Source organism: Tursiops truncatus, chromosome 5, assembly GCF_011762595.2.
Source record: "Tursiops truncatus isolate mTurTru1 chromosome 5, mTurTru1.mat.Y, whole genome shotgun sequence".
Lineage (NCBI taxonomy): Eukaryota > Metazoa > Chordata > Mammalia > Artiodactyla > Delphinidae > Tursiops > Tursiops truncatus.
In genome coordinates, this window is record NC_047038.1 from 36055575 (window position 1) to 36080281 (window position 24707).

The window sequence follows — 24707 nt, forward strand, 5'->3', positions numbered from 1 at the left end:
TACACTATGTTGCACCACGTATGACTCAGCCCAGGACCCAAGGGTATTTCTAGGACAGTGTCTGGATTTCTTCTCTGCGGCTCACCTCTCTCTGCTGCTTTGTCCCACAAACCCCAGCTGTCATAGCATCCCTGAACCCCAGTCTCTGATTCCACTTAGCAGGACCACTGTGCTCAGCATGGGATCTATTTCTCTGAACCATGGTTTGGAAAATGTTCAGGGACGATGTAGAGCTCACCTTGTTGTGCTTCCTTTTTCTCAGGGATTGTAGCCCTGCATTGGCTGCCATTTAATGCCTGCAAAGAATTGTTTTTATGTAGTTCCCTCATATCTTGTCAAATCCCAGCTAGTAAGACCTGGTGGGAACTAAAACTCTGAGAAGGTGAATTTCAAGCTGAGAGTCTCAAGATTTGAAAGGAGCAGCGAAGGAAGAACATTCCAGGCAGAGGGAGAAGCAAGTGGCCAGCCCCTGAGGCAGGAATGAGCCTAGCTTGCTGAAAAGCAGAAAGTAGCCAGTGTGGCTGGATCACGGTGGGCATGGGTGGGGCGTGGTATGAGATGAGGATGGAAAAGTTGTCATGAGAAAGGTAACGGGAGGCCTTGTAGGCTCTGGTTATGATCACTTCCAAATGCAGTGGGAGACTATTGGAGGGTTTTCAGCAGGACAACATGATTAAATTTCTGTCGTAAAATGATGTGATCTTTGATGCTGTAAAGACACAGAGAGGACACAGGGAGAACAGTCAAGAGGATTTTTGCCAAGAGATGATGCTAGAATAGAGGAATTTTTTTTTTAAAAAAGAGAGGAGTCCAGGTAAAAACTAGAGTTAGAATCAATGGGATTTGTTGATGGACAGGAGGCAGAGGGTGAAGAAAGCTTCCTGTTTCCCTCGTCCCAAGTTACAAACCTGATCTTGTTTTTATTTGCTTAAAATAAAAACCTTAAACCCTCCGGGTCTTCCCGTCACACTTGGTATGAAGTCCAAACTCCTTTTGGTGAGTTATAAACTGGCCCCTGGGGAGCTTCAGCCGTTGCTAGGTACATTCCCTAGTCTCCGCGCTCCTAGTTCCTCAACCCGGCCCTCCCACACCCCAGCTTTCTCCTGAGAACTGCTGCTCACCATCTAGGTCTCATTTTAGGGCATCTCCTCCCAATCCCCCGGGATGGATTCGGTGCAGAGGCGACTCAGGCACGTCTCTCCCCAGCTCTGCTTTCCGTGGTGCCATTTTGGTAGCTTGCAGTTGGCCACGATGGTATTTAAACCACGGAAATCAGCACATGCTACACATCCGTGTGCCTCTCCCTCCCTGGAGAGTGGTTGTTACGCATTCACCACACACTGCTGGGTGGCAGTGGACGCCTTTGATTTAGTGCTTCCCTGGGGCTCCGGCGGCCTCCTGGCTTCTCCTCACCGCCCTGTGCTAGTGGCTTATCTCTGCGTCAACCTCCCCCACCAGACAGAGCTCCCCGAGGGCCGTGTTCCCCAGGGCTCCCAGCCCAAGTGCAGCCTGTGGCTGGAGCACGTGCCTCTGAGGTCTCTTAGGGAGCAAGTGAGTCATGGGTCGTTCACAAGGGTCACTGAGTGGGGCGGTCCCACGTGGCAGGCAGGGCCGGCCTCCACCCCACACTTTTATTCTCTTTAGAATAATGTCCTGTGGATGCTGTCTTAGGACCCTGGGGATGAAGCCCAAATCACCGCAGAGGAGAGAGGCAGCAAAGGCACCAAACTTCCCGGAAAGGCCAAGTCGTTTTGCAAATCTTGGAGCTGGATCTTACGGAACCATTCGGAGCACCCATCTGTTTTTGACAGGGCCCAGCCTGTGAATCTCAGGCCCACAATCTGTGAATTTCTATTAACTAAAAAAAACAAAACAACACATTCTGCTGTCGTATTCCTTGCTTACAACGGAGAGGCCTGATGGGCCACCGAGTCGCCTTGACTCTGCTGTCTCTGTCTCCCTTCCATCCTCTCTCTCCTGCCCCTCCTGCCATCTCACACCCAGGTCAGGAACACGTGGAAGAGATGATCTCTGTGGGCTTTCCATTCCCGGGGTGGCTGCTTTCAATGAAAGCTAGACTGCCAGGGCCGGGAGCAAAGGCATTTGAGACATCTCTGAGTTTCTGGGACCCTGGACACATTGCAATTGGAATGTTTACTATTAGCAGGGCTGCTCTTGCCCAAGGCCACCTTAGTAGCATGAATCAAGAGCTTAATGATGCTCAGGGCCTTGACATAGAAATTCCCCTCTGATGATCTCAGGGGAAGAAACAGAGGTGTGTCAGATAAGGCTTTCTATCTCAGCCCCAATTATAGCATCAGTATATTAGAATAATCTGAGCGTTCACCATGCCACAGAATACTGCATAGATACTAACAACAGGGTTTTCGACATTATTTAATGATATGGAAAAATGACCATGACATGGTATTAAGGGAGGAAAACAGAATACAAAAGATATCTATGGCATATAAACGTATATAGAAAAAAATATGTGGGGATGTATGTGTGTGTGTGTGTGTGTGTGTGTGTGTGTGTGTGTATATATATATATATATATGCATATATACCTATATATGCATGTTTATGTATATGTATGTATGTTATTAAAAAATAAAAATTTAGAGTCCAGAACCAGTGGGGGCAGTGGCATCACTGCCATTTGACCACACTTCCCATGGTGATAAATCAGCCTCTTTTTTCTCACTTTCTGCCCTCCCAGAAATTCCCTATTTGATGTTCATATGCAACCCACTCGTGTTTGACCCAAGAAGGGTGAGAGGCTATTTTGTACTGATTTAAGAAGAGTGTTTTGGGAAAGTGCAGTATATTCTGTTCCATAGAAATACATGAAGGTTTAGTGTAATAAGCATCTCATAATTGGACTTGAACACTAAATTTCATTCATCATACTGTGTTTCAGTATAATGGTGACTGATGTCTATTAAAACAGACTCTGGAATACCATGCCATTTCACATATTCTTCATGTGTGAAAAAAAATTTTTTTTTTTTTTAAATAACACTCTAGAATGCTATTCTGTGATTCCCTAGACCCTCTCCAACTCTCCCATTCAAGGGTAAGGGCACCTGGGTAAGGGCATAGCAGAAAGACTGAAAATATAAGGTAATATATGGATAATAATGATGTTTATCTGGCTAATAGTTTTTGGAATGATCTCTGTTACTTTATTTTGTGGAATTTATTGTAAGCAGGAGAACAAATTAAGAAGGAAAACGGGTACTGTCTGTTGGCTAAGGCCAATTACTTGGAAGATTACCTAAGAATTACAGTCAAATCTGTGATTCCACAGCTCCAGGACCCTGAAGCTGAGGCTTCCAAGGAGGACCTCAGGCTGTGCGTCAGACAACTGCGTCACCAAGTGCTGACCCTGCAGTGCCAGCTCCGAGACCAAGGGTCTGCACACCAGGAGCTGCAGGCTTCTCGGGATGAGGCTGCCCGTCTCCGGTGTGAGCTCAAGGACAAGGTAGGCTGGGCCCACGCTTCCCTTTCCCTCCTGAACACCAAGGTTCCCTCACTTGGGAAAGTTTTGAGAGTAGAAAAAAGAAGTAGGTAAGATCTCACTGGCCCTTTCCCGCAGTTTGTAAGTATTTATTAGATTTTGAAAGTGCAGAGCAGTATAGGGAAGAAAAACCAGCCTGTAATCCCTCCATCCAGGTAACCTTTGTTAGATCTAAAAATAATAATACATGTGTATGGCTTTTTAAAAAATCAAACAGTTTTTTTTAAATAAATCCATCTGCAATTTATTTTGGGATAGATTATGAGGAAGGCATTTGATTACCTTTTTCTCCAAGTAGATAACCAAATATAACTTCATTCTTTTCAGAAGGCATATTTCCTCCATGGATTGACATGTCCTCCTTTTTGTCAAACAGTTTTTTAAATGTTACATAAATAAAAGTCCTTTCTCTGTAAGGAGGAAGTGCGTGTGAATATAAAAGAGCAACAGGAGAGGTCCTTGTGGAGTTGGAACGGTTCAGTATCTTGTCTGTGGTGGTGGAGACACAAGCCTACACAGGTGATAAAATTGTACAGAACTTGGAACACACACACACACACACACACACACACACACACACACACAAACGTACACAGGAGAGATCCGAGTAAGAATGGTGGATTGGGATTAGCAGATGCAAACCATTATATATAGGATGGATAAACAAGGTCCTACTGTATAGCTCAGGGAACTATATTCAATATCCTGTGATAAACCATAATGGAAAAGAATACAAAAAATAATATATATATATATACATCACTTTGCTGTATAGCAGAAATTAACACAACATTGTAAATCAACTATACTTCAATAAAATAAACCTTTAAAAAAAGAATGGTGGATTGTATCCACATCAATACCTGGTTGTAATATTCTATAGTTTTGCACAATGTTCCCATTAGAGGAAACCAGGCAAAGTACACAAGGGATCTCTCTGTATTATTTTTTTAAACTGTATGTAAATCTAAAATTATCTCAACCTTTAAAAAATGCAGAAAAATATAGTCCTTTCTCCCCCTCAGCCCCAACTCCTTCTAACTTCCTTTATTTTAACCCTATCTACCCACATTCAGTACGTGTGTGTACATATATGAAATCATACCATAAGAAACATTCTGCATCTTGCTATTATCATTTAATAAAAAATTTTGGTGATATTTCCATATCAATACATGCAAACTGAACTTCATTATTTTAAACTCTTGCATATTATTTTTCAAGAGACCAAACCATAACTTCCTTAACCAATTCTTGGTTTATGGAAATCTAAATTGTTTCTGTTACTTTGCTTTACAAACGAACATTTTATACATCTGTCTTGGGATATGTTTCTGCTACATCCTAGGGAAAGAGTTACTGGGTCAAAGGCTATGTACATAATTAACTTTGATCGATAATGGCAAATAGCCCTCCAAAATGTTGCATCATGTATACTCCCACCATAAATAAATGAGTGTATTTGTTTGGCTACAACTTGTTACCCTGAATCATATTACACTTTACATTTTTTTGGCAAAGCGATGGGTGAAAATACACTATCAACATTTTGGAGTGATTTCCGACTCCTTCTTATGCATTCTTTGTATAATCGAATACACTGTACATGGAGTTTTATGTCCTCTGTCCATGTTGCTTCATAGCCTTTTTGTCCCTTATTTTTTGGACTGTGCAGTAATCTATGGGGTGGATGTGATTTCTGTTCCCCTACTGTTGGATCTATAGTTATTTCCATTAATTTATATATCATTGTTTATATACAATAGTTCAGAGAACTGGGATTACTGGTTTAAGAGAAGAAACAGTGTTCATTCTAAATACATATTGCAAATTTGCTTTCCAAAGTATTGGCACCTACCTCCAAAGCCAAGGCAATTAATGAAGGTATATTTGTCACTGTGCCCTCAACCAGCGTAGGAGGTATGATGATGTTTTTGTCCTGTCTGTCACTGACCTGTGAAAAATAGAACTCCAGTTACACACGTTAGACCTTTTTACCCTATCCAATATATGTTTAAGTCTATTTTTTATTCTTTTCATTCTTTTTGTCTTTCTCTGCTTCAGTTTGGATATTTCTTTCTAATCCATCTTCCAGTTATGTAATACTCTTTAGGTGAGTCGAATTTGCTCTTAAACTCATTATTTTAGTTCTTCATTTCAGGTATTGTATTTTGCAGTCTTAGAATTTCCATTTGACTAATTTTTCATAGCTTCCAGTTCTCTGATGAAATTCTTGTAATATAATTATTAAACATTTCAATCAAAGTTATGTTCAGGTCTGTCTCTGATAGCTCCATTTTATTCCCACTAACAATGGATGAAGGTCCCAACTTCTCCACATTCTCACATTTGCTACTGTCTGTCTTTCTGTTGCTAACCATCCTAGTGGGTGTGAAGTGGGTATTCTCACTGTGGTTTTGACTTGCATTTCCTTAATGGCTATAGTGTTGAGCATCTTTTCATGTGTTTATTTGCAATTCATATATCTTTTTTGGAGAAATGTCTATTCAGATCCTTTGTCCACTTTGTGATTGGGTCGTTTCTTTTTTTGTTGTTGAGTTGTAAGCATTTGCTATATATTCTAGATATAGTCCCTTATTAGCTATGGGATGTGCAAAATTTTCTCCCATTCTGTTGTCTTTTCACTTTCTTCTCGTCTGTTTTTTAATTGCAAATGCCCCAATACACAGCTCACAGAAACATATTCATGCTATTTCTTAAACTGAAGTAGAGAGAAGATTTCACCCAAGCCGGCAAATATTATCGTGTACCTTCCAAATAGAGGACAGTCTGCTTGGAGCTGGCATTTTACTCTTCAAATATATTCAGAAACGTGTGCCAAAATAGGAATATAGAAATGTTCATTAAAGCCTTTTTGTAAAGCAAAAAAACGGAAACAGTATACATTTTCATAAACAAAGAATTGGTTAAATAAATTTTGTTTCAACCTCATGATTAACTAATATGCAAGATTTTAAAAGAATGTGATCGGTTTGTATGTAATAACATGGAATTAACACCACGATTTTATATTAAATGACAAAAGCAAGCTGTAATACATTTTGTATAGTATAGTTTCATGTGTGTATGTGTGTGTGTGTGTATATACACATGTGAATTCTGATTATGGGTATGTAAGATTGAAAATAGTATTAGAGGTCAGAAGAGCTCAAGGGGAGAGGAAGAAGTACATTTATTTATCTAGCTTTCTTGTACTGACTACAGAGGGAATCAGAGAGTGAGTGAGAAGAATTCACAGAGCACCTGTGGTATTGTAGCTTATTACTGTGTGTCTTTTGAATAGAAGACAGTCTGCTTGGAGCCGGCCTTTTACTCTTCAAATATATTCAGAAATGTGTGCCGAAATAGATGCATAGACATGTTCATTTTGTGGAACAGGAATTTAGGCAGGACTCGGCTGGGCAATTCTGCTCTGCAAAGCATCAGTGGGGATCCCTTGGTGGTAGTCAGCTGGATGCTGGGCTGGGCTGGAAGGTCCAAGGTGGCTTCACACATGTGCCTGCCACAGAGAGTAATAATGATTTCTATTCATCGAATGTTGACCAGATGCCAGGCCTTGTCTAAGCACTTTACAGGAATCGATTCACAGAGTCTTTATCCAATCCTCACCGTTAGGTGGACACTAGTACTAACCCCACTTTACAGATGAGAAAGCTGAGGCAGAGAAAGACTTGAGTTGCACGGGGTCACAGTTCTCGTGAGTGGCTGGGCTGGGGTTAGGGTGTCTGGCTAGGGAACCTACAGGTTTAACACCACACCAAAGAACGCTGGCGCCTCTGCATGGGGAATGGGGAAGGCTTCCTTCCTGAAGTATGAGGCAACAGAACTGGCCCTGGCAACTGCAGTCTGGCAGAGCTCATTCTCCAGTGCTCAGAGCATCCTTCCTCCTCTGATCCGGCCGAGGAGCTGATGGGAAATGTCCCTGTTCCCACCGAGGGCTCCTGTGGGGAAAGAGGGGCATAAGAGCCAACCTCTCTGAGCATGGCTCGCCTGTGGACGCACCGAGCTGTGTAATCCACGGCTCAACGTTTCCAAAAATCTCGGTTCTCTTTCAGCTTGATGCACTTCAGAAAAAGCACCAGGAAGCAAATTTGGCTGTGACTCCTCTGAAGGTAATACGTGTGTGAAATCAGTATGAAACGTCCCTTTCAAAAGAAAAAAGAGCTTAGTATTTTTCCCATTAGGAGGTAGTCCATTTCTATTGTGTAAAAACACTGGAAAGAAGAAGGAAAGGGGCAAGTGGCACCCCAAGTCCCTATTTGAATCTAGCATTTGCATGTATTTTCTTCCCGTATATTTTCCATGTGTCTGAGGTCCTACTATACCTGTACGTCTGTGTCTGGCTTTTTCCACTTGGGAGTATAACCCATATAGGGGCTGTCCTTGTCTTTACCAGCCTTTGAAGCTGCTGTTCATGCCGCAGTCTAAAGCAGGAGCCACCGCAGTTACTGGGTCAAAGGCTATGTACATATGTACAGACCCTTTCGGGTGTTCAAATCCCTCTGTCCACTCTCCTTCCCTCTCTCCCTCCCTCCCTCTCTCTTTTGCATTATTGCACATAAACACCATGATGCACATTTTTTACTAGGAAAGTTTTCCCCACACATCTAGACATTTCTTGAGGACAGATTCCCAGAAATGACATTACTGGCTCACAGGGTTTAACGTGCTCATTGAAAGTGTAGTTTGGTTGAGGTGACACATGTCACCTCAAATATGACCCTTGGATTTGGGCAGTGGACCTGGCGGGGCTGCTTTTTCTTTCCACTCTCTGGGCAGGGTGGGCTAGGAGGGGCTCTGGCTGGGAGTTAGAAGGACATGGTTGAGCCCCGGGACCCCACTGACTTGCCAAATCCCACTCACTCTGAAATAACAGTAATTCTGCTCGGCTGCTCTCACAGCTTCTTCAGACCCTCCATGGATGGTGTCCATGGAAAAATGGAGAACAAAGTGTAAAGCTCTTGAAAATGGGAGGCTTTCTTGCTCCTTCATTATTTTCATCATTTGCTATATGCCATTTACTTAAATGAGGACCGTAACCCCTTGTACACGACAAAGCGCTTTACAAACTCAAGACGGAAAGGGAAACGGTATCAGCACCACGTCATTCACACGAGGCAAGGCCTAAGCAGAAGAGGTCAGACTGGAGGGAGGAGCCATAGCGATCTGGGTTCAAGATCCAGCCTCTCCCCAGGGGCGGCGTTCACCGCTGGGGGCTCAGTTTTCTCATCTGCAGATGGGAACTGTGATTCGTAACCTGGCGCGGGAGGTTTTGTAAGGATTCTAACGACGATGGCCACTCTCTGTTGAATGCTTGCCATGTGCCAGGTACTCCAGACATATTTTCTCAATAGCACAGTTTCTCAACATGTCAGGAACGTGTCAGGAACACGAACGCTACTCTATGGATAGGGAAACTGAAGCTCAGAGAGATGCAGTGCCTTTCCCATAGTCACACAGAGCTACTCAGTGGCAGAACCAAGATTTAACCCAGTTCTGTCTGATGCCAAAGGCTGCAACCTTCCCCTTGGCCTCGCTGTCTCTCCAAGAGCCCAGTGGAGTCATTGTCAGCATCAACAATGGCCTCTTTCTTGGGAGAGCTGCACATGGTAGGTGTTCAGCTGATGCTGGCTGGATGAAGAGGCCCCGATGTTTTAAGGATGTGATTCAGGGGGCCTGGGGCACCCCAGCGTCCAGGTCAGACCACCCTCCTGTGCTGCCTGCCTGCAGTACTGGGCACCCAGACATCACTGCCTAGAAACTGATGTGCAAAGGTCCATGACCCTCTGGGATGGGCTTAGAAGGGAGTTCTGGCAAGAAGGGGTCATCACCTCCTCCGATGGAGCAGGAGATGGCGAGAGTCTATCAGTCCCTCCAGACATGCACAAATGTGGGAGGTCATTTCATGGTGGGAGGGTCACGAACTCGCATCACTCATGTAACACATCTCTCCCATGGGCCATGCTGTGCCCAGCCACGGCGTAGGGATGGTGCCGGCGATCCAGGGGAGTGTCAGTCTTGACCTTGAGGATCCCCCAGGCTATGTGGGAGACAGACCCAGAGATACAAAGATTAACTGCTGGGACAGAAGGAAGCCAGGAGCCTGGGCACAGAGAGACCCAGGTCCTGAGCATGAGGGAAGCCTGCCTGGGGAGACGATGCCCAGTCTGGCCTCTGAATGGATCTGTGCAAGGCTTTTCTGGGCTCGGGACATGAGCTACAAAGGAGTGCTGAGGAAGTTCTGGGGCACCAGGGTTGGGGAGTGGACCAGTGTGTCCGGAAAAAGAGGAGTGAGAAGGAGGGTTGTCGTGATCGGGCTGGAGAGGCACAGGGACAGGTCTGACCTTTTGTGCATGAGGGCCTGGCTGGGCTGGCCCCGTGTGTGTGCTTTGCCTGCACCATCTCCTTTGGTCCTGGTGCCCTGATGATGCCCAGGGTACAGATGAGCAAGTCGAGGGCTAGAGAGGAGCTTGTCTCATAGCTGGCTGAAGCCCACGCCGCCTACCCACCCAGAAGGCATCCAGACAGCAGTGAAGGGCCCCTGGGATGGTGGGCAGCAGTGCGGCCCATTGTTTTCAAAGCTGCCTCTAGCTTCTGGGTGGAGGGAGGGATTGCAGGGAGGAGGCTGAGCTAAGGCAGGGCTGCGGGATGCAGAGCAGGGAGCCGATGCCCTGCCCCCCAGCTCAGTCATCCAGCCCCCCGGGAGTCCTGCATGCATGGACCCACCTGACTGTGTCTTCCCTCCCACCCTTTCAGGCTAAGCTGGCTTCCCTGGTCCAGAAGTGTCGGGAGAGGAACCACCTGATCACACACCTGCTCCAGGAGCTGCACAGACACGGGGTGGAGAACCACCAGCTCTCCGAGACGGCAAGCAACATGGTGAATGACGCGGCGCTGGCTGAGTACGCGGCCACCTTCCTGGCTCCGGGGGTCCCACAGGTAGATTCCCACAGACAGCCCTGCCCTCTTCCTTTTGGGGCTGTGAGCTCAGCAACCTACCCTCCACCTGCCTGCCCTGCCCTGTGTCAATTCAGCATCAGACAAGCACCGTGGCGTTTATTTCACTAGATGGGTCTTTCACGTGTGCCTCAGGACCTTAGCACTTACTGCTTCCTCTGGCAGAGTTTTTCGTCTGTCCTGTAGCCCTCCCATCCATCCTTCAGGGCACAGTTCGGGTGTGACCTTGCCCAGGAGTCTGCTCTAAATTCCACGGGCCACAGGATTAGCCACACGCCCCTCCGTCCTTCATTGTACGTGGATATGACTGACGTGGGACATTCGAGGGATTTGCCCCCTACTGTTAGGGGAGTTTTGTCAGCGTTTCTCTGTTGAAACCAGAGCTGCTTCATATCCATTTCTGTCTCCCTAGTGCCTGGCACAGAAAAGCTGCTCAGGTAATATTTGTTGAATGAATGAAGCAATGAAGTAAATGAATGAGCATCTCCTCTCCTAATGGTCTACAGAAGAGGGAGGAAACAGGCTCAGAGAGGTTGGAAGTCTCTCTTGAGGTCACACAGCTACGAGGTAGTGCAGATGGTGATGGATACCGGTTCTGACCCAGGTCTAGTAAACATGCTCCCGGGTCTCCGCCTGGCTCTCAACAGTGGTACCTGGGTGTCTGTGTGCGTGCAGCACCCTCAGGTGCTCAGCTGAGTCTGCCCATGAGCATGCGTGCGCACACGCACATGCACAAACACACACGCAAGCGCGCATACATACTCAGGCGCACAGCCCCATTACTGGGGACCAGCCAGCTGTGCCCCCACCAGACTAGCTCAGCTCCTGATGATGCGAGGGCGAAATGCAACTGCTGCTGTGCACGCAGCCAGCCCTGTTTTCCATCTGCCCTCAGGGGGGCCTGCTTTGGGCAGTGTAGCCCCAGGCCTGCGTCACCTTCCTCAGCCTTCCCAGCCCAGCCTCTGCAGGCCGACCCTCCCTGTCCCTTCCTTCCCCCACAGCCTTCAGGGTTTTAGATGTCCTCTCGTCCAAATTGCCACACAGCGGACATGGACACCAGGAGGCCAGGGAGCCTGCTCAGGGCCATGGCGACTTGGTTCAGAGCCAGAATTTGAATCCAGAGCCCCAGACTCCCGGTCCAGTGCTCATCCCTTTGCCCGAGGGTTTCAAGCCTCTTCAGAGGCAGAATAAGGATGGGGAGAGAGGTCAGCATCTTGTCAAGGGACCGGGCACAGTCCCTGTGTGCAGAGTTCCAGGGAAGATGTTGGATGCGGCAGGTGTCACCTGGGAGGGAGGCTGGCTGCGTGCTGAGAAGGCATCATTGCAGTGAGGGCCCCACCCTCCAAGGGCTGCTGTCGGTCTGGCAGGCTCTGAAATTAGACCCGATTTGTTCACTGGGATTAAACAGGCTGACTTACATTGACCAAATTCACAGAGACTGAGCTATAAACCTGAACACTAACTGAATAATTTCCCATGAGAGATCAAATTATGTGCAGGATGAAATATTGGATGGATGAAAAAATAATCAGCATATTCTCTCCCTATAGTGGAGTCATCTAGAAAGTCAAGTTCATTCATTCATTTGTTCATTTGTAAGTCAATATATATTTATAGTCAGAAGGTTATTCAATGAGAACAGAGAGTGTTAATGGTGTCATCAGCTTGATGCGTTAGTTTCCTGAAGGATGTGCTCTGCATGCCTCCCCTGGGGCCAGGGTGTCTCCCCACCCAGACCTTTTGAAAGGCTATGGGCAATCATAAGCTTCTACTTCCTCCTTTTAAGGTGACTTTGAATCCTCCATTTTGCATTATTTTGCAGTTCAGCTCACCAAGAACACCCCCACTTTCATGATCTGGGGGGTGACTCACTGATCCCTCCACAGACCACAAAAGCCTGGCTCTGCCATTTTATTCCACAAATATTTATTGAGCACCTGTTGCCACAAGTCAGGCATGGCACTTGGGGTTGGGGAGAAATGGTGAACCAAACAGGCCAAAACGTGCATGCAGTCAAGGAGAGAAATAATCATAAATTATAGCAAGTGTCAAGAAGGAAGGGCTTAGACAGAGACTGTGTGTGTGTCTTTGGAAAAGACCTTAATTGCTCTGAGCCTCAGTTTGCTCATCTGTAAAATGGGAATATTACGACCTACTTGGCAGAATGGACATGAAGACAGATGGAGATCATGAAGCACCTGGTGCAGGGATGTCCCACGAGTTAGGAACCTGGTCTTCGGGTAGGCAGTTGCCGAGGGGGCGGGTTCTGGCACCCATGAACCCTGGCTTCAAATCTTAGCTCTGCCGCTGTCTAGCTCTGTGGCCTTAGGAGGGGACACTGACATGTATCACTTACTGTGGGGGCTTTATGTAACTGACTCAGGTAGTCCTTCCGCGGGGGAGGTGCTATTATTATCCCCCTTTCCAGACTGGAAAACTGAGGCTCAAAGGGGTTACAAGTCGTGCCCAAAGACACATGTCTATAGCAGCTTTCTAGCTCACCTTTTTGTGTGTTAAATCGTTTGCCTGAGGGGAGCTGGGATTTGAACCTGGCCGTGGGATTCTGTGCACTGAAGCTGCGACCCCTATGCGAAGGGGGGTGTGTTGGGTGTCTTGCAGGGCTGTGGGGCATGTGGGCAGCAGCACGGGCTCTGGCACATACAGACTAGGCCTTCAGTGAGTCTGTCCCTCTTGTCGCTGGAAGGCCAATCCTCAGTGCGCAGATAAAAGGCAGTGGGGAAAAAAAACCCTGTGATGTGTTTGAGAAGCAAAGAGGGCTCCAGGCTGGCTGGAGTCAGGGATCCCAAGCGGAGGAGTTCTGAGAGGCTGGATGGGAGGTCACGGACACCTGACTGCCCGCAGGGGTGTTTGCATTTGGTTCTTCAGTGAATGGGGAGCTGCTGAAGGGGTGGAACAGGATCCATGTGCTTTGGGAAGAGGAACCCTGCAGGCCTGTGGGCTGGACTGAGCTGCCGAGTCCCAGGCAGGCCATGCACACGGCAGCCAGTTGGCTCCGGCCGGGAACACCCAAGGCCCAGGCAGCCGAGCAGAGCTCTGGGGGCACAGAGACCCTGGTGGCTGTGGTGGCAGCTCCTCCTGCTGGCAGCTGGGCAGGACGTGGGTTTTATGGGTGCTGATTCTCGTTTCAGAGAACACAGATGGAATTCCTGCTGGGGACATTGGGCTCAGAGCCCGGGAGGGCTGCCCGGCTGGCTGGGGTGGGGGGGACACTCACGGGCTTGTGGAGGGGATGTGCCAGAGCAGAGAAGCAGGGGAGCCCCAGAAGCACTTGGGCCCCGGGAAGCTCATGTGCCCCGGCCCCTGCCCTTGGGAGGGAGCCCACACTAACCACAGACACCTGAGAGAGGACGGGGTGGGGGGAGCCCACCCGGACAGGCTGCCGTTCATATTTTCCCTGGAAGCGGTGATGACGGCTGAGACCCACAGAGCCTCCTCTGAGCCAGCACTTTCTGTGGTTCACTCACTTCATCCTCCCAACATCCATCTTTGTCAAGGAGGAGACTGAGGCCCAGGGTGGTCAGAGAGCTGGTCGAGGTCACAAGCAGGGGTGGCGGGCTGGGGGTTCAGAGCTGGGGTACGTCTGAGCTCCTACCCTTTCAGGAAGAGGGTGCTCACCCCACGGCGGTGGCTCAGGGTCGTTCACCGCCTCCCATTGACTTCCTTTTCTTGCCCTGGTCGGGTGGGAGATAGAAACTGAGCCTCGGCCGGCTCAGCATCTGTGTCCTTTCTTCGGGGCTGCATCTAAGTATCTTAGTCTGTTGGGACTAATTTAACAAAAATACCGCAGACTGGGCAGCTTAAGCAGCAAACATTCATTTCTCACAGTTCTGGAGACTGAAAGCTGGGGATCTAGGTGCTGCACGGTGGTGGGGGCTCTCTTCCTGGGGAGCAGACGGCCACCTTCTCACTGTGTCCTCACATGGTGAACAGAGAGGCCGGCTCTCTCACACCTTTTCTTATAAGGGCACCAATTCCATCCTGAGGACTCTGTCTTTAGGACCTGATAACCTCCCCAAGACCCCACCTCCAAATACCCACTGAGGGACCAGGACAGGTGCATGGGTGGATGGGGGCTACCCGGCCCTCAGAGCTGCCATCTCCCTGAGCTGGTGTATTGTCCATCCCTTAGAATCTCGGCTGCCACTGTCCACAGGTTGGCCTTGCATCCGCCCTGGCGTCCTTCTTCTAGCTCTGCTGGTTCTCTTCAGCTCGGGCATTGGTCCTGAAGCAGGAGGATTCCATGAGGCTAGCTTGGCCAGCTCTCCTACTGTCTTCCATCTGGGAACATGGGATCTTGCCACCTCCCTGGCTTAGGCTGAGATGGGAGCACAGGGAGGGCGGGTTCTTCCATTCTTGGACTCCTAAATGGAAACAGGGGGTTCTCAGTTCCACCCCATCCCCCAAACTGGCTTGACTGGGCAGGGCTCAGGGCACCTTCTCAGGGCCTCTTAAGTTCCTACCCCCCTCTCCAGTCCCAGGCCACCTATTTTTTCTGGATTTCACCAGGACCTAGGCTATTGACATTCCCAAGCCAAGAGTGAGACACCTTCTTTGTTGCTTGTGCTCAGGTGTCATCCCCTTCTTGGAGGCAGATGCCCGGGTGCCAGGGGGAAGTGGTTCAGGGGTGCCCTCCTGCCCATGCTTGCAGGGTCCAGCCTGGGGTCAGCTCAACAAATGGAAGGTCCATCAGAGACCTGGATGGGTTCGCCCTGCCTGACTCCCTGCAGTTCCTGGGACGTGAGGATTATCGCCCTCTCTTCAGACACCAAGTTTCACCTGGCAGATAAAGACACCCCAGATCCTGAAGAACTGCCACTCTGTGACAGTCCTCTGTGCCAAGCCACTCGGTGCTCGTCCTTCACCTCCCCAAGCCGCCTGCTCTCTTAGGCCTTGGAAGCAAGGGGCGGGGGTTGCTGACTTCTTGTAAGGCTCTGTGAGGGTTGAACAAGATCCTACCTGAAACTCCCCTCACAGTGCTGTCACATAAAGACACTCACAGAGGGTGTAGGGTCCCTTCAAGCAGAACCAAAATATTGCTCCACTGGGGGAGGTCAGGGGATTGGTGTACTAACACCTGAGGGTCAAGGAGACCCCAGCCTCGGAGAGATGCAAGCCACCTGGCAAGGAGGCTGCTAATTCCACTTCCTCCTGCCCTGCTTTTTCCTCTTTTTTCCATGTCCTGGAAATCTTGCTCTCCTCTGGGCATTGGTCAACAAGATCTATATATGGGCCTTTGGAAATGGAATCTCATCTTGAAAGAAGCAGTGAGACTGAGAGTCCTAAACTCCCTTAATTCATTAAATCAACGACCCCGAGCCTGGGCCCCCAAGGATCCAAGCAATTATTTTCTCTTGATGTCCTACCTTTTACGAAGTTGAGAATATTCCCCCAAAAGTTTACCTGGGGAGAGAGGTGGGGGAGTGGAGTGTGTAGGGTGAGTCTTTATCCGTCTGCTACTGTATGTGGAACATTTAGCAGATGTTCATTCTTATTTCACTCTGACAAAACCCTGCAAGTACCATATTAGTGGCTCCACTCTGCAGATGGAGAGGACAAGGCTCAGAGAGTTCAGCTGACTCGGCCAAGACCATGGAGCCCGTAAGCAGCAGAGCCAGGATTCAACCTGAGGCTGCCTGGCTCTAAGCCTTGCCAGGCCTATGGGATAAATGAGGAGCAGAGAGCAGGGGAAGGATCTATAGATCTCTGATCAGGTACTGAATGCAGTGACTCCAGAAGCAGTTCAGTGCCTGTGAGGCTACTCTGTGGACACAGAAGTCAATGAAACCTCAGTATCACTTTGAAGTCTGTGTCTAGTAAGACTAGCTCCCAACCCAAGTGTGAACAAAAGCATTCACTTGCAACACAGCAATGAGCAGAGAGAAGGAGACTTATTTGGGAATATAACCCCTGGAGAAGGAAGCACACAAAATAGGCCTTGAAGGATTAAAAAAAGAAGAGTTTTAGTAGCTGGAAGGATGGAGGGAAGGCCCTCTAGGCTGGGAGACCTGTATGAGCAAAGGCACTGGGGTGTGAAGGGTCATGCTACTCAAAGACACACAGTTTTAGGGGATGTAAGTGAAGTGCTCTCAGAGCAGAGTTACCATTGCCGCTTCACCTCTTCCTGTGTGCATGTGGGGTCCAGGAGGACTAGTCCACCAGGGGGTGGTGCAGGGACTCAGGTCCAGCCCGACCTGGTTTCCTGGGTGACTCAGTCAGGAGTCCCCCGTGCAGCTCAGCAATCAGCTCTCACAAGGTGTCGAAGGGACTTCCACACAGAGAGAGTATTTCTCCTGGAGACTCTGCCGTCCGGCTGCCCTCATTTTCTCCCTTTTAACAGCTTTTAAAATGCAGTCATCAGTTTCCCTCTGGAGATTCAATTTGAGTAAAGGAAGTGGAAGCTTTTCCTTGCACCTGTATCCCTGGGAGCAAATCCTGGACCCCTCTGAGGATTGTAGGCAGAAGGGAGGTCCTGCCTGTATTTTTGCACACACGGGGAGGAGTGGATCTGGTCCTAGAATGCACTTTCTGCAGCGGTGAGGGGGCTGATTTTTCCAGTTGCAGTTGTCTGTAGAAGGCTTTTCCAGCTGTGTCATGAAGAATAACTGCTGAGATGTCTTTTCTTGCAGACGAGCCATCACCTGGACATCGAGTCTGAGAAGACAACGGTTGTCAGAGGTCAGTGTGATTTTCAGTTAGGAATAGTCTGCAGGCTCAGACACAGTCCACACCGGCAGGACAATCTGACAGGTGGGCCAGGGTGGAGAAAAGCCCACGGTCAAGTACAGATGACTAAAGGAAACCTGACCCCACTATCTTGCACTCTCTTCCCTACTGACTCTGCCTTTTCATTTCACTACTTAAGGAGAACGCATTCGAAAAATACTGCCACTTGGGCAAATTCTGCAGCCCTGTAGTTTCAGTCCCGGAAATTTATCCTAAGTAAATAATTCTATATGTGGAAAAGCTCAATGGACAGGCATATTCATACCAGGGTATTTAGAACAGTGAAAAACTGTGGAGAAAAACTCCAGTATTGTTAATTAACCCATATTCACTGAGTATGAAGTGCTAGTCACTAAAATGGTGCTGATAAGGACCATGGGATAGCATGGGAATTAGGATATCCTACTAAGTTCAAAAAGGATACAAAATGGAATGTATCGGATGACTACAATGATACAACTGTACGTGAACATCTGTGAATGATTGGCAACTTAGGCTAGAAGATAAACTAAAATACCAACAGTGGTTACTTAGATGGTAACATGGGTGGGGTTATTCTTATTGTTAACAAGAAAATTAAGATGCTATCTGGCCAGAGAGAATTTCCCTGGGCCTTGTTTTACAAGTGCAGTGTACTATCGGCACTGGGGGAGGGGGGTTCCTAAGGGTTTGTTTAGGGTTACTTTGTTTTCAGGTGCTCAATATAAAAGTGAAGAAAGTATGGATAGAGTTACCTTTAGGCAACTGAGCTGCTCTTGATAACTGTTCACTTAGCAATTCTTATTACTAGATGCTGTTCTTAAAGCTGTGTGATCTTGGATGAGTTAATTAACCTCTCTGAGCCCCAGACGCCTATCTTTAAAAGGAGGATAACATGATCTTTTTTAGAAGTGTTAGTGCCTGACACACTGCAGGGCACCAAGAAACAAGAAGAGGTACCTGGCTTCAGTTTTTAGCTGGTCAGGATGGGCCTGCCCTTCTGTACCTTTGTCTTCTATCCCTAAAGTCTGAGTTGGCATCTGTTTTCACAGTTGGAGGCGCATAAATTCTAGCTGGTCCTGCTTCTGCCACTAGTTTATGCAAGTGTCGTCCCTTCTCCGGGCTCGGTTCCTCACCTTTAAAAGAAGGAAATATACTAGATTAATTTAGTTACTTATTCATTCAGCATATCTAGAAGGCTGCCGTGTGCCAGATCTCTGATAGGTGTTGTAGGGCTTACAAAAATGAGTCAGCTTCAAAGGCGGTGATCCTTGTGCTGAAGGAGCTTACAGCCTGGTAGTGGACAGTGAAGCAGGCAGGCAATTTTCTAGGATATCCCAAGACCGTGGCAGTACCATCAGAGGGCTGTGAATGTGGCACTCAGAGTTCAAATGCACCCAAGAGGGCCTCTGTTGTGGGGTGAAGGAATCTGGGAATGAAAGACAATGAAAAAGCTCAGAGACTTGTTGATTTTTTTTTAAGGTTATTTTATGACATATAGGGTGTTTCTTAATTTATTCATTTGTTTATTCATTTTTGGCTGCGTTGGGTCTTTGTTGCTGCGCGTGGGCTTTCTCCAGTTGCGGTGCGCAGGGGCTACTCTTTGTTGCGGTGCTCAGTCTTCTCGTCGTGGCTTCTCTTTGTGGCAGATCACGGGCTCTAGGCACGCAGGCTTCAGTAGTTGTGGCACGCGGGCTCAGTAGTTGTGGCTTGCAGGCTCTAGAGCACAGGCTCAGTAGTTGTGGTGCATGGGCTTAGTTGCTCCGGGGCATGTGGGATCTTCCCGGACCAGGGCTTGAACCCGTGTCCCCTGCACTGGCAGGCGGATTCTTAATCACTGCGCCACCAGGGAAGTCTGACTTGTTGATTTTTAGAATAGACGTCTGAACTGAGGCTTGACTGAGAACATTCTCTTCTAGCTCAGAAATACCTCCTGAATCCTGAAATGGACAGTGTCCTCCAAAGACCGTTGCATTCAGAGTCCTGGCCTATTCCAGAGGCTGAGTGGCCAGCACAGACAGCTCAACTGGGTTCTTTGAAGGTGAGAGGATGTCAGTCACTTAATTTCTCAAATAAATGTTTTTATTGAAAGTATAACTCACATGCAGAAAAGGGAACAACTTGGAAATGTACAGCTCAGTGAATTGTCATGGAGTGGTATGTGCCCATAAAGACATCACCAGGTCCAGAACTAGAAAGTGGCCACCAAGCACCCCTCTGTTTTCCCCTTCTAGTCTCTTTTTATTATCTGTTTTTAAATTTTGTGTATTGGGTCATAGCATGTGTTCTGTGTCTTGTTATTTTTCACTGAGTGCTAGACATCATGTGTGAAAATGTGAAGATGTAATTTAATAGTGTCTTCATCCAGACAGGACTTCCTTTGTTCTGCACATCAGAACTGATTCAGAGAGAATTTTAGTACTTATGAGATCTGTTTTATTTCTTGCTCACTCTTACTCTTAGGGCATAGCCTTTCATGGTTCCAAGCAAAAACCTGTAATGTTTATCAGTGTCCTTCCCCAGCCACTTCCCACTCCATGAGGCTGTCAAAATCTCTGCTTAGCTTTCTGTCTCTCAGCCATCACAATCACACACAGGCTTCACCTTCACTTGGAGGGAAATACAGCCTTCAGTCTGGGCCAACTACTCTTGGCTTCTGTCCTATCTTGAATTTTAGTCCCACAAATCCTCACAGCCTTTGTAGCTCTCAGATGGTTTCAAATAGATCTTTTGCTATATTTTGTCCAGCTTTCCTAGATGCTCTTGCTGGAGGTTTGGTCCAAAATGTCCTCATCAGTCAGAACCAGAGAAGCACTCTGTTTTCCCAGAGAAAACCTACTTTACTTATGATATTTGGAGTCTGACAGGCCTGAGTTCAAATCTCAGCTGTAATTCAGTGTGATGTTGGGTGGATTACTTACTTTTTCTGTGCTTAAATCTCCTCATCTGTAAAATGGGGATAATGCTGCCTACTGCTGATGTGAGGATAAAATCAGATAAGCAGAGTTGAATATGTCTCTGGAAAATAAGAGATGCTCAAAAAAGAAAAAAAAAAGCAGCCATTACTTAGGAAGAAACTGATCTTATTCTTGGCATTTTATTTCAACTTATTATTATTGTTTTTCTTCTTCCTTTTATTCCTGTGGCTTCTCTCTTGCCTTCATGCTCATACTAATTTTTTTAATCTAACAAATGGAGCTAATATTTACTTCTCGGGGTCTTTGGGACAATTCAATGAAATCATGCACATAACATAATTATTGTACTGCCTGCCACAGGCGGTGTTCAATAAAAGACAGCTGGTGTTATTGATTGACCTTAAACTTTTTTTTCTAACTGGTGACTTTCATTTCAAATTACTTATCTGCAGGCTTATTATCTAGTAATGAGAACTTCTTTCCAGCTTTGATCTTTTTCTAGGAAAATTACATCTGACTTTTGATCTTTGACCTACCTTATTACAAGCAGGTAGAAGGCATTTTAGGCAAAGGGAATGATACCTGCAAAGACAGAGGGGCAAATGCTCCTGAAGCATTGGGGGATTGGTAAGCAATTAAATGAGGCCGCAGCATAAAGGAGAGAGGAGTCTAGGAGATCATAATGATGATGTTGATAAGAACAACAATAAGAAAGAAAACCCCTGCTTCCATTTCTTGAATGGTTACTATGTGCAATGCATCAGCTTTTCCAGTACTCACTATAGGCCCACAAAATAGATCTTGACATTCACTCCACTTCACCTGTGAGAAAAGGTGAGGCACAGAGAGGGTAAGTAGCCAGCCCCAGGTCACACAGCTAAAGAGTTGGGGTTCCAACACAGGCAGTCTGGTTCTAGAGCTGATGCTCTGGTCATTATGTGTCCAGATTGTGCTGGGCCTTCACTGGGGAGATGAGAGTTGTCTCTCCTGCCCCCCCTTGAGGTTACAATCTGGAGTTCAATGTGAGAAAAAAACCCTCCAATGTCTGCACTCAGTGATACTGGCCAGAAACTGATAGCAAAGCTTTGGAGGAAATAGTTGGAGCATAAATTGAATGAATGCATGAACCCAAGAGCATCTTAATACTCTTATGGTTCCAAGTTTCTCAAGTGTTCCTCAACCTTCTTCAGAGTTCTCACCACACTGTAGAATGCTGCTGGATAAAATCTCCTCCTTTATTGGACATGATTTCAAGGCCACAGGATAATTTTGTTTCTTTATAGCCAGAGGACAGAATAGTCCATGTAAATGTCTTTGTTCGAGTGCTTTACACAGTACCCGGTCCACAGGAGGCCTTGTTGGGTAGATTTGGATGAAGAGTGAGGCGGTAGGAGGAGGCTGTTGGGCTCTTTCTCTAGAAGCTCATGCAGCCACCTTGTCCTTATCCCCAGCATTGCATTTTGCCCACAGCCTTGGTTCTGTTCAGCTGTAACAGGCATTGGGGAGCAGAGCTCTCTGCCCTAGGAAAAACAGATTGCAAGCCGTCTCTCTGGGCCGGCTTTTGGTACGAGCTTCCCATGGTGAAAACGAACTCTAAACGACACCAGGGCATTAGTGACCTAGAAGGAAAATGAGGTCATTTCTGAAGGGAAGTAACCAGATTTGTCATATGTCACAATTATTTTATGGTTGAGCTTAGAGGGAAAAAAAAACAAAAACAGGGGAGTAGGAGGTTGGATATTGCTTTCCTTTTAATGGAAAGGTCATCATCTCTTGTCACCGTGAACAACAAAATTTACAGAGGACATGACTCTATGGAGAGACCGTCGGTGATCGCCTCTTGTCAGGCCTTTAGATGGCCTGGGCTTCGAGCCTTCCCCACCCCAATCCCCACTGCCTCGTCTATAACTCAGTGCTGATGGCGTGTGCCTCACTGACATGTAATAGCAGCTTGGCACAGAAAGTGCTCAATAAATGTTTGTTATTGTTGCCATCTCTTCCTTGGATAAACTGTGGGGCCAAAGGGGCTTTTATGGACGTGTAAAAGTAGAGACCATTTCGTTGTGCTCTTGCCTCCAGCTTCCCTGGCCCTCGGGGCCGACGCCCGACCCTGGAATGTGCCAGGCTTCCATCGCTGTGGAACCAGGGCTCCCTGTACAACGTCTGCAAGAAAAAGGTGGAATGTCCTGGCCTGGCCTCCAAGCTGAGCACCTCCTGCCATCCCCCGAGCTCCTGAGCCCCGCAAGGATCCTGGCTTTGCATCAAGAACTTCGACAAAGCATCTGCAGCACTTCCCAGGTCAATAAATCACCGTTGGAGTTATAAATGGAATAGGACCACTTACTCTCTGGGGCCATTTCCTAGACTCCGTAAATATCTGAAGCAGAACTTTCAGAGAACGTCTTAAGAAATTGGTAGCAATCAGAACCCTCATTCAGTGGCAAGTGGCTTTGCCTGTGGCTTGGGGATCTGTGTTGACTGTCAGAATTCAAGAGAAATACTGGACTTGCAAATTCTTAGGAGTCCAGCTTTGCAAATATCTAGGCAGCAAAGGGAATATTTTCTGTTCCAAAACCTACCGAGTGACCGGCCCAGTGGCTCTCCACTGGGTATGATCCCCCCATCCCGCAGGGCAAAATTTGACAACGTCTGGAGAAATTATTTGTTGTCACAGCTGGGAAGCTGCCACTGGCATCTAGTGGGTAGAGGCCAGGGATGCTGCTAAACACCTACAGTGCACAGGACAACCTTCTAGAACAAAGAATTGTCCAGCCCAAATGTCAGCAGTGCCGGGGTTGGGAGACTCTGCCCTGATCTAATAGCTCCTAACATTGTCAGCTGCAGAGAACTGTTTTGTTATTTTCCTGCCTGGGGCCCTTCCCCATGTTTTAAAAGATTTTTTTTCTACCAAAGGAGACAATTTAAGTAATTATCTCTTTCACATTTTAAAACCTTAAAACCAGTCAGAACTTTCTGAGAAGTCCATTCATTCAACAGACATTTGTGGACATCTACTATACACCAGGCAATATGATATGAGGGAGAAAGAGGTGAGTCCACGTTGGCCCCTGCCGCAGGGGCTCACAGGGCAGCAGAGGCACACACGTAAACAACTGACCGTGCCGTCATGGTTAAGTGTGCCATGAGATGTGAGACAAAGGGCTTTGAAGCCAGTTCTGCCTGGCTTTGGGGAGTGGGAGGTCATTCCAGAAGGAATGGCTGAGCAGAGCCCATAGACCCAACGAGGTAAGGTGTTCAGTACATGGGTGAGGTGGGGAAGGAGGGAACAGCATGGGCAAAGGCTCTGAGGATGAAACTGAACCTTGGTGTGCCACCAGAGGGGGGATGTGCAGAGTAGCCCTTTGCCAAGCCAGGTGCAAAGAGTCACTGCCTCATCCCTACCCAGCACCACTTACTTCCTCCGGGAACAGGACCCTGCCCTGACCCAGGTGTGGGACCCAGAGGTAGAAGAAGAGTCAAGGGGGCTTGGGCCACAGGTGCCCAGATCCTGTGCCCGGGCTCACCGATCAGAGACATCATCTCTCTCCTTAGGAGGGGCTGGTGAGGGGCTTGTCACATAAGGACAAGGAAGGACCAGGACAAGAAACCGAGGGCTCCCGGGGCAGTAGGCAAAGCATATTGATTTTATTTTAATGTATTTTAGCTTTGTATGTGGAAATGAAAAGCGCAAAGAGTTCCCACACACCCTCACCCAGCTTCCCCTGACGTTAACACCTTACGTACCTAACCATAGCCCAAGGACAGAAATGAATGCATTTATTTTGAGGAAAACTGGGGGGGGGGGGGGCATCAAGGCATAAGAAAAGCACATCCATGAGCGAGCATCAGCTCATCAAGCCGCCAACATCTTCATTAGCCCACGGGACTGTCATGGGTCATCACGTCCGTCCACAGTTCCCTGGATTAGGTTACCAATGGGTCCACCCATTCATTTGTTCATTAAGCATTTAATTTAACTGCCATGTGAGCTCCGGAACCTCGGGTAGGTGCTGGGAAACAAGAATCCAGAAGATGCCCATCTCCATCCTCCAGAACCTGTGAGCCCTGTGGCCCCATCACACACCAAGGAGTCCCCAGGTTGGAAACCACTGCAGTCATCACTTTCACGGTTTGAATCAGCACCGCCACCCCATAACTGCCATTGTGCGGCGTCCTGCAGAGCTGATCTGTACACTGGTTTGCGCTCACCTCTTCTGCCCTCTCCTCCCTTTTTCCTGGGACAATGCCATCAGCTTTGAGCACCGGGAGTACGCTGAAGACAGGCTATGAACCGGCTGATGTCGGGGTGAGCAGCTAGCTAAGCCACAGGGCTGAGCCTGCCGGAGGCAGTCAAGGCCATTTCTGGTCCCCAGATTCTCCCACCAGGTTCAGACATCCGTGTTCTGTCCCTTGAATTCTCCCTCCCGCCTCTGCTCACATGCTGGGCTTCAGCAGAAAGGCCACCGGGGAAAATCCATTAAAGAAGCCGCGGCAATCTTTGCAGCGTGGCCCGATGATTCCGTGATAAATCACGTTCTGAAGCCAGGAGCCACTTATTATTAACC

The 24707-nt window shown here is 47.7% G+C and overlaps 1 protein-coding gene across 1 annotated transcript in view; it reads left to right on the forward strand.

Annotated features, from left to right (window-relative positions):
* The window catches only part of C5H4orf50 (chromosome 5 C4orf50 homolog), a 49682-nt gene extending 27215 nt beyond the window's left edge, over positions 1-22467 (forward strand). The window contains exons 7-12 of the mRNA XM_033856394.2: positions 3314-3487; positions 7600-7656; positions 10301-10483; positions 17149-17197; positions 19144-19265; positions 22222-22467. Coding sequence (XP_033712285.1) covers positions 3314-3487; positions 7600-7656; positions 10301-10483; positions 17149-17197; positions 19144-19265; positions 22222-22467 — 831 coding nt within the window. The remainder of the gene's footprint in view (positions 1-3313; positions 3488-7599; positions 7657-10300; positions 10484-17148; positions 17198-19143; positions 19266-22221) is intronic.
* Positions 22468-24707: the final 2240 nt, after the last annotated feature.